The 10,149-nt window shown below is 35.5% G+C and overlaps 1 protein-coding gene across 5 annotated transcripts; it reads left to right on the top strand.

Moving 5' to 3' along the window:
* Positions 1–4,848: 4,848 nt before the first annotated feature.
* LOC114743851 (probable arabinosyltransferase ARAD1) lies at positions 4,849–9,570 on the top strand. Of its 5 annotated transcripts, none has more exons than XM_028932056.1 (3): positions 4,849–6,627; positions 7,102–7,642; positions 9,469–9,570. In XM_028932056.1, exons 1-2 carry the CDS (start codon positions 5,641–5,643, stop codon positions 7,621–7,623), a joined length of 1,509 nt encoding a protein of 502 aa, XP_028787889.1. In that variant the 5' UTR covers positions 4,849–5,640; the 3' UTR covers positions 7,624–7,642; positions 9,469–9,570. The 5 variants fall into 5 exon arrangements, with proteins under 5 accessions (XP_028787889.1, XP_028787890.1, XP_028787888.1 ...); XM_028932057.1 differs by having other exon boundaries at positions 9,441–9,570; XM_028932055.1 differs by lacking the exon at positions 9,469–9,570 and adding an exon at positions 8,412–9,033.
* The last annotated feature ends 579 nt before the right edge of the window (positions 9,571–10,149 follow it).

Here is a 10,149-nt window from a genome sequence, read left to right as displayed (position 1 = left end):
TTCCCCATCCCCTTCGCGCATGTATAGGATCTTCTTTGCTTGCCAACTTTGCTTCTGGTTATATATGTGCGTGTGTGGACCCCAAAAATCACCAATAAAGAAAAATAAAAACTGAGAGAAGGCTCTGACTGCATCTTCCAAAGTAAGAATTTATTGGCAGAGGCAGATAAGAGAATGGAAGAGGGAGTGACGGAGATGATGGAGGATCGGGGAGTTTTTCCGGTGGTGCTCATCAGCACCTGCATCTTGGTTCTGTTCTTTTCATGTTAACTTCACTTTTTAAAAATCTGTTGGGATAAAAAGTCATTTTTTACGGACGTTAATGCGAACAATGCATAAGTTGTGGTTTGGGTGTATGATTCTCACCTTTCATGCAATATCTATCACTCAGTATATATTTGGAACAAATTAAATATACTACTTAGTGAAGCAAGAATGTTGTTTGAACGTTCGTCACAGGTGTTCATTTGGCTGATTAAGAGTAGAGAAATGGGAGAGAAGGAAGGGGGAATCAGAAAAACAAAACAAAGCAAGAAGTGGCTTTTGTGTTGCCGGCGGCAGCAACCAGTACTTTCTGTCTTTCTTTATGTGTAGTAAAGTGACGAGGTTTTTTTTTAGTTGCCCAGAGTATCCTCTCATCCGAACAGTAAGGAAACTAATCTCTCATAATACTGTCAGGCGTCGTAGCGGGAACCCCTTCCAACAGTATTTTTTTCATACACACTATCTTAAGAATTAAACCTATGATATGATGTTTAAGGTATTTAAATCCCTTCTACTTGGACCAACACTTGTTGGTGACGAGGGTTTGATTGACGCCAAGCACTACTTCCAAAACTACCCGTGATTTGTTGTAAAGAACGGGCTGATTGTTTTGGGCTGCAACAAGGTGATTGGCCCAAATTTCATACACAATGGACATGGTTAACTCACAGCCTCCTCTAATTTTATTTATAGGGTATTGAAATTTTTTTTTATATAAATATAAAATTTTACTCTTTATTTATTATTGTGTTGATTTTGTTTATATGAAGTATAATATATATTAAATAGAGATAAAGTTGAAAAATTATTGAATTTTAAATGAGAGTTAATGAAATTTAAAGTTTTTTTTAATCTATGTAAAATATATTAGAAGTGATTCATAAATCGGACAATACCAAAGAGATCATTAAACACATAATATCTTTTTTATTTTTACCTCTATTAAATGCTAATATTTTTTTCTTATTTATTCCTTCTCTCTTTACTTTTACATTTGTCTCTCTATTAATTAATAGGGACAGAATTGAAAATAAAACATTAAAAAAAAGTACAAGTGACAAATAAAAAGGACCTAAATCCCCTCCTACAAGTGACGACTAAAAAAGATCAAGATGGTATATTTTATAATATAATATTACTCTGGTTCTAAATATAAGACTCATTTTGTAGTAAAAATTACACTATAAAATAAGTCTTATATTTAGGACCGGAGGAGTATAAAATCTAAATCGATTTCCCTGTTTTTTCCCTTAACTGTTGGTGTTGGTGCTCTTTGGTTTATTTGTTTTATTTTTCCTAACCGCTTCTAGTTTAATTAAAAAATTTGAAATCCAACACATCCAAGAGATTTTTTCCCTTGAGAAGAACCTCATCAACTTCAATATTAATATAAGATGCTACTAATAAAATTTGTAATAAAAGTGTACTATTTACAAGTCACATTATAAATTTTTAAATCTCATGTTAAACTTCGTGCAAAGTAAGGAAAGTATATATATCATTAATGGCAAAATCTGAAGAAAAACTGGCAGAAGATTATTTTTAAAAATTATATGGATAGTTCATTTTATATTTAAATGATTCAAATATTAAATTTTAATCGTAGATAAATTTTGATTTTAATATAAGATAAGAATAATAATTTGTCGGTGAATTAGGAAAACATAATCCACTAGAGTATTTTCCCCCGCTTTTATTGCTCTCGGTGGAATAACCGATATTGTAGGTTCGTAAGAGCCAATGAGGAAACCGAGATTTTAGGGGGCGTTAGGTAATATGAAAAGGTAATTTTGAAAAGCATTTTTTTTGTAAAATGAGACAAGCTCTTCTGCATCATTATTTTATATACTGTAAAAACACTTTTAAAATTATAGTTTGGTTTACATCCAAACATCCTTTTAATGCATGCTACATAACGTCATCTTTCATAATGCCCTAAGCTAACCATAATGTAAGGGTAAAAAAAGGTTAATCAACAATTATTTTAAGAAAAACAATACATATTTTTTATAATATAACTGACTAAATTAATTGTCAATGGGCAATGGCTAGCTGTGAGCTGTCTAATGACAACATCACCTATTATGTTTTGATAAAATCTTGATTTGAGTCTAATATTGATATATTGGCATGCATGTGTTTGACTTCAAGGAAAAAATACAGAAAAAGAACATTGAAATTGTGAAATCCTAATTCAGCATCTAACACTTCAAAATGGCAGAAAATGAAATAAAATAAAATTGAAAATTTGAAATTATAAAAAAAAGACAAAATGCTTATTTATTTTCTCATAAAAAATGGTTCAACCCCTTACCGGCACCGTGTCAGCTATTGCCTACCACTGCTGATGCCGATGTTGGCTGCTGATATGGTGGCTACCAACAAGAGTTCCTTTTTTTTTTTTTTGAGGAGTTGCTATTTAGGAAAGTAGTGGGGTGGGATTTGATCTTATCACCCGATGGTCATTTGGGTTTTACAAAAAAAAGTAACTATTGGGCCATTAATAATTCTTAACATGATAATGTGAACAAAAAAAATTAACTCTTTTACTTTGACTTGCAAATGCGACAACAATTAATCTAAGAATAACAAGTCATGATTATAAATTAATAAGTTTTGAGTTAAGATTAGCAACACATTTTTTTGCTGATATATAATATATAAAATAATAAGTGAATTAATTAAAAATGATAACATTTCATCTAGAAATAACAAGTTTTGATTGTAAAATAACAAATCTTGAACTAGAATTAACAATATATTTTTTCCCTGATGTATAACATGTGAAATATGATGGTAATTGATTCAGGAAGAATTTTTTTTCCCATGATCTACATAAAAATAAAAAATAACCAAAAAGTATTTTTAATTAATGATAAGGTATAAATTACCAAAATAAGGATTTGGGTTATTTAAAATCTCACTCCCAGCACCTTTGTCAGATAATTTTCATTGGCAAAAAAAACTCCTGCCGGCAGGCACCACGTCGATGGTTGGCGTTGACTGTCGGCAAAAGGTTGAACCTTTTTTTTTAAAGGGTATTTTTGTTATTTCTCTTTAATTTCAAATTTTCAATTTAATTTTATTTCATTTTCTATCATTTTGAAGTGTTAGGTGCCTAAATTCTGATTTCACAATTTCAAGGTGGTTTTTCAGTCTTTTTCCCTAAATTTTATCATATAAAAAAGGTAATTTAATCCATTTTTATAAATTAATTATTTAATTTATATATTTAAAACTGGAGTAAGAATATGATATGGCCGTCGGGCGAAACTCAAAGTTCTCACCTGGCCCAAAAAAAAAAAAGGAAGTTCCAAAGTATGCTTTCCGTTGAGGGGGTACGTGGATTTAAAAAAATGTCAAATCCCACAACCCATAAGTCCAAAACCATTAAAAAAACAATGGTCCCATACCACTGGTGTATTGATCTTGATCCCAGCGGATGGCCCATTATATCAGATAACGAGAAGAAAAAGAATCGGGTTTCATATAAAAATAATATAAACGATGTGGGCCCATAAAGACAAGAATACAAACTGCAAAAGAGGAAAGGCTTCAATCCCTCATGCTCGCTCTCCCTTTTTTTCCCTCAGGGCTTCATACTCACTTTACTATTTATTGATGAAAGCCCATTTATTTATAGGAACAAATATCAATAGGAGTTGGCCATTTACCCAAAATAAAATAAACTAATGAAGGGGTTGATATCTAATCTCTATGTTGATGTTGCCAATCTGACTCCCTCGCCATTCAGGGAAACTATTTTGGAAGATTATCTTTTTCACAATTCACGCGCATTCCTTAATCTGGCAAATCAACACATTTGACTTTCCGTCTTTCCCCTCAACAGCATTATTGTAAATAATACTCCTCCAATCTTTATTATAAGACCTATTTAACTAATCTGATTAGATTAAAAAAATTAAATAAATTAGTTAATTATAAGAAATATAACATGTTTTTCTTAAAATATCTTAATCATCTTCCTTAATATTTACTTTTCCTCTTCTATTTGATTATAATTGAGGGAGTATCTATAGAAGTAATTTAGAAAAAACTGATAAATATGAGAAATAAGTCTTATATTTAGAAGTAAAATCAAATCAACAATTAAGTCCTGTATTAAAAACAGGAGAAGTATCAAAATTCAAACTTTTTTTTTTGTGCTATTGTCTCTTCGTGGCAGAAAACCTAATCCCATTCTGTTCCCAACAAAAACAGGATTTTATGCACTTTGAAAATATTACTCTTACATACATAAGTGAAAATAACTAATTCATGAACAGAATTAGTTATTTAAGCATTCTTTTTTAGTTTTTTTTCATTAACTCTTTAAGTTAGTTTTATGGCGGGATGATCATTACTTATATTGCGACTTAATAATCATTTTTTTATAATCAAACTTTGGGAAATCTCAGTAAATAAGAAAGTGAGGGAAGAGAATGAGCTTAAATCCGTTATTAAATTATTTAATTATTTAATGTTTTTTTGGTCTCACTTCCCACGGAACGCGTTGAATATAGAAGTATGAGCAGCTGAGTCATCCATGGGCCTGCAACTTTGTCAGAAAAGTCAATTCCTTTCCTCTTACCTTGTCTTGTCTCAGAGCACAACCATGGAGGCGCGTGGTCGAAACTGACGATGATGTATACTCTGCCAGCGAGTTACCGCTCACCCACTGGCCACTTCGTCTGGTGATTAATTACCGAATACCCAGATGCAAAGTTTAAGCGTTTTTGTCTTCTCGTTCTCTGTCCCGCCATACTGATGTTTACTTCTGTTCTCTTCGATGTCCCTGAAACATTTTCTTAGATTTGCTGTCGGCGTGCATCTCTTCCCCGATTTGTAGAGGATTTGGACGCTTTACTATGATTGTAGTAGCTCCAGAGATTGTTAGCTGGTTGCTTGCCTGCTTTATCTGATAAGTTCTTGTTTTCCATCGTCTTTCTTCACTTGCTTGTGCACATTTGCCTCTGGTTCTGATTATTCGTCAATGGAGACTGAATAAATTCCAATTCCTAGGTCTTCCTGGTCATTTGTCCCCCCCCCCTAAATATATGGCTTCTTTAAGGACCATTTCCCATCGTGCTATATACGGCAATTTGTTGTGACTGTGCTGCTAGAAATCGTTGTCACTAAACCTTGAGGGCTTAACTGCTTAAGAGCCATCGGTAGGTATGCCGTTTCGTCTTCATGGATTGCAATTCAAGAGTTTCTACTATCAAGCGATTGCCCACCTCAATTAAAGCTCCTGCTTTGTATAATCAGTTCATGCTCTTCAATCGCTGGCAGTGATCTGGCTATTCTCTGCTGCTTGCTGGCTTGTTCTCTGTTGGAATCCCAGAAGCTTGTTTTTCTTGATTGTCGGGAAAAAAAATGTCAGAGAAGAGCATGGTTCCATCGAAGAGCGTGGTTCCATCAAGATTTATATTTTGTGTAATTGTGGTTTCTATGTTCCTTTTGGTATTGTCTTCGATTTTCCTCCTTCAGTTTAGAGATCATTCGTTCATACCTAGATCAGTGTTTGAGCTTATTCTGGTCAATAACACATCGTTTTACTTCAACCCCAATACCAAGAAGGAAGAAGATATGCTCTCCCCGTTCCCTTCTGGAGACAAAAAAATTCAAGCTCAAAGGCCCGGGGAATCGGACTGTCAAGTTTTCAAATCAAGCCAGAAACTGAGCTCTATAGAAGAACAGGGAATTATGGCCTGTGATCCTACTGGGGCACTTTTGAGAGTGTTCATGTATGACTTGCCTCCTGAATTTCACTTTGGGATGTTGGGTTGGAAGGGAAGTGAAAACCAAACGTGGCCACTGGTGGATGACCCAAAACTAGTCCCATCATATCCTGGGGGACTAAATTTACAGCACAGTCCAGAATACTGGCTCACCCTCGATCTCCTATCATCAAATTCTGGAAAAGTCGTCAGGCCTTGTACTGCATTTAGAGTGCAAAATTCAAGCCAAGCAGATGTAATTTTCGTTCCATTTTTCTCATCTCTGAGTTACAACCGGCTGTCTAAGATTCAAGGGGATGAGAAAGTTAGTGCAAATGAAATGTTGCAAGAGAAGTTGGTACAATTTCTTATGAGCAGGGAAGAATGGAAACGTTCAGGAGGGAAAGATCATCTCATTGTAGCTCACCATCCTAACAGCATGCTGGATGCAAGAAGAAAGCTGGGTTCTGCCATTCTTCTACTTGCAGATTTTGGAAGGTATCCTGTTGAAATAGCGAATGTGAAGAAAGATATTATAGCACCGTATAAACATGTCGTACGTAGCACACCAAGAGATAGATCATTTTCATACAAGGATCGTCCTACTCTCTTGTATTTCCAAGGGGCAATATACCGGAAAGATGTGAGTATTTTCCATGCTCCTTATATCAGTTTAATGCATTATGATTTCGTTATGAGTAATTTCTAGACTTTCGTTATATTCTCTTGCCCTGTTTTGGCCAGTAATTTTATGTACAGGACAAAAAATGGGGGAAAAAAGGAAAGTTTTTGCTTTATGGTCCACAAGTTTTCATCACTGTTGCTAGAAATTATAATAAAACTATTGACAGGTCTTAAAAACCTAACTTTTTGAATTGAAGTGGTTTTAAACATTACATTAAAGCCTCCGTGGCTAAGTGATCAGAGTTTGATCCTTGTCACTTCATTTCTTGCTTTTTCGTAGTCTACCCCTGGTGGAGTATTAATAATTTAATTAGTCGCGTTAGTGATGTTCTTTCTCGAATTGCTATCCATATCATCTATGGTTTACTAATTTTAAATCTGCTCAGTAAGCATATTTTCAAATTGATCTGATTTTTAAGCGGAAACTCTTCAGGGAGGAATTATTCGCCAAGAACTGTATTATCTTCTCAAAGATGAGAAAGACGTCCACTTTGCATTTGGAACAGTACGAGGAAAAGGGATACGTGAGGCAAGTTATGGGATGGCCTTATCGAAATTCTGCCTAAACATTGCTGGGGATACCCCATCCTCCAATCGTCTCTTTGATGCCATAGCAAGCCACTGTGTTCCTGTGATTATTAGTGACAAAATTGAGCTACCATTCGAAGATATCCTGGATTACTCAGACTTCTGCCTCTTTGTCCGTGCCAAGGATGCTGTGAGGAAAGGCTATCTGCTGAGTCTGCTAAGATCAATCACGGAGAAGAGGTGGACTGAGATGTGGGAAAGATTGAAGGAGATTACATTGCACTTTGAGTATCAATATCCATCCCAAACTGGGGATGCTGTGAATATGATTTGGCAGGAAGTTGCGCATAAGGTTTCTTCTGCACGATTTGATTTGCACAGGAAGAACAGATACAAGAGATCTCAGCTTCTTGTCAAGACTGACTGAAATACTGAGGTGTTCAAAGGTCGGCGCATTTATTATTTTGGTTCGTCATATTTTCAAGCCACATTTCTCCATTTTAACTGTTCTTCAGTTGAAGCTCTCATTTTTTCAGTTGTAGCTCTAGTTTTGATAAAGTAGATAAAAAAATTGAATCATTTTTTTAAATCACATGGGTATTGAAAAATGGAAACTTGTGAACCAGGATCATCAGCCATTGTCTTGTGGGCCTGTCATGATCAATTTGGATCATCTTGTATACAAAAAGTCTTATTTTTAGCCCCTGGAGAAACCTATATCGTGATTTGGCTGCTGAGCAGGGATGTTAGCAACTGCATCATTAAAGATGTCAACGAAGTTAAGAACATATGCATACTTTTTTTTTTTCCTTGCTACCAAGAACATATACATATATATATCTAGAGAGAGAGAGAGAGATAAAGAGAGAGCCTTGTCATAAGAAAATAAAAAATGCACTATATTCTGTATTTGAGAGCTAACATGATCATTAACTATCCAACTATTGGTACCTATGATTGGTCTAACACTCTCATTATCGTAGCGCAATTATGGATTTCAGCTAGCTGATAGATTCATGGTAAACACGTTGTAAGGAAAAGAAAACCGTGGAAACCCCACCAACCTCCTTCAGAATCCTTTAAGCAAAGAATGATATAACTCGCCTGTTATTTATCTGGGCTGTAAGAGTCTAGAGAGAGCAACACCAGCTTGTCACCATCTGTTATGAATAGGGTCTGAACCTTTTTGAGCTGTTCTTTTGTTTGACTGATCAGGATCGAACGTCATTGAAGGTGCAGGTGCCAATTCCGTCTTTGTTTGCAAATCCTTTGTTTCAACATCCTTTAGGCTACGAAAACTTCCAGGAACTGGTGATTTCTCCTCATCCCACCTCAACGCAAGATTCTTGCTTGTCAGGCTACAAACTCTGTATGGCTCAGAAACTAAAATCCCAATACAAAATAAAAGAATCAATCCTCTGAAAGTGAAGTAACTCATGCTTCTATGAAACGGAAAATGTTGGAGGAAGGAAGCTTCTTTGTTTAAAGCCAAAATAGAGAGGAGCTGGGTAGCTTGAGTCAAGTGTTATTGCTCATGTCTGCAAGAATAAGCCCGAAGTTTATCTTCTATGGGATTTGAGAGGATGAAAGCATAAAGCATGAAAATGCCAAGGAGCAGAAGATGTGGGGAAGTTTTAGATTCGCCTCAATCATAAGCATGCTATAGAAGCTAATATATAAGGCTGTTTTAGACGACTCTGACAGGTTTGAGCAAAAGTGTTGATTGGAACAATATCCTAGGGAGGACAAGCATCTTTTCATTCAGTTTCCCTACATCCCTATAATTTGCCTTGTGCTCTTTTTTACCAAACAAAGACCGAATCTTCCTTCTCTTGAACACTTTATTAGCTTGCCAGGTCACTGAACTTTCTGACATGTCCTTGTACCATATCTTTAAGACATAATAACTCCTGCACATTGCTTAACTGAACCAGCAGTGCCTCTGTAGTTACTATTGAGAAAACAGATTTTTCTTTTTCTTTTTAACATGATATAAAAAAACTCAACAAGCGTTTTGTAGCCGGTGTCGTGTCTAATACCAAGGTTCTGACTGGTTAATTCCAGAGAGGCCTCTGTTATCTTTCTGAGTCCGTAAAACTACAAGAATAAAAGCGAATCTTGAATATGTTCCATGAAGTGCTCATGACCCACTGAACTCTGTTGTTAAGAAAAGTTGTATGGATCTTTAAATTTCAAGCCGAAACTGATTTTTTTTTTTTTGGTTTTCTGGATTGAAAACAATAGGAGGAAATTGATAGTTTACTTTATTTAGGCAAGAGGATGAGCCCAGGTATATCGGTGGTATGGGTAAAAGAAGCGAAAGGGTGAGAATGGGGAAGGGAAGAGGGGGAAGAAAGGCATTAAAAGTAGAGAAACAGGAGAGAAGGTGGGGAGTGTGAAAAACAAAACGAAGCAGGAAGCGGCTTTTGTGTTTCCGGCAGCAGCAGCCAGCACTCTTTACGGTACTAAGCTATCTTTAGAATTCCAAGCTCTACTCTCCATGCAACTAAAATGCACTTGTCCTGGTTTCTTGTGCTTAATGGACTTCCTTTATGCTCTTCTTTCCTCTCTTTGGATTGCTTAGCCCCAACCCTTCCCCATTCAAAGTTTGAAACAATATGTTCTCTTTTTCTTTCCACTTCAGCCTCTAAACTTGGGATTTGGATTCCTCGCAGTGCCTATATTGTACAGTGCGCAAGTTTGAAACAATGCTTTTATACTTCTTTTTCACTTGAGCTCTGCATCAAAAATTCATTGGAGGGAATTCAAATCTACTAACTTCAGTTCCTCCTTTGTGTCGTCTCGCTTGTCCATAAGTGATGATAACTAATACGGCTTGAGATTATAAGTAAAATCAAATCCACAATTCCTTACTCATAGAAGAGCTTTTGAAGCCGTTAAGCTATAAGATTATTAAGATTTGGTCTTCTTTTGATTTGCTTTTACAGGTTTG

Source organism: Neltuma alba, unplaced genomic scaffold (genome assembly GCF_004799145.2).
Source record: "Neltuma alba isolate B1F8T4 unplaced genomic scaffold, ASM479914v2 tig00004149_pilon, whole genome shotgun sequence".
Taxonomy (NCBI): Eukaryota; Viridiplantae; Streptophyta; class Magnoliopsida; order Fabales; family Fabaceae; genus Neltuma; species Neltuma alba.
Note: the sequence above shows the minus strand (reverse complement) of the source record. Positions and strands in the feature narration are given on the sequence as shown.

What these genes read in the sequence shown, in the direction of transcription:
- LOC114743851 (XM_028932056.1), top strand. Translation starts at nt 5,641, where the DNA reads ATGTCAGAGAAGAGCATGGTTCCATCGAAGAGCGTGGTTCCATCAAGA. An exon ending in GGGCAATATACCGGAAAGAT is followed by an intron (nt 6,628 to 7,101) that starts GTGAGTATTTTC and finishes GAAACTCTTCAG; the next exon opens with GGAGGAATTATTCGCCAAGA.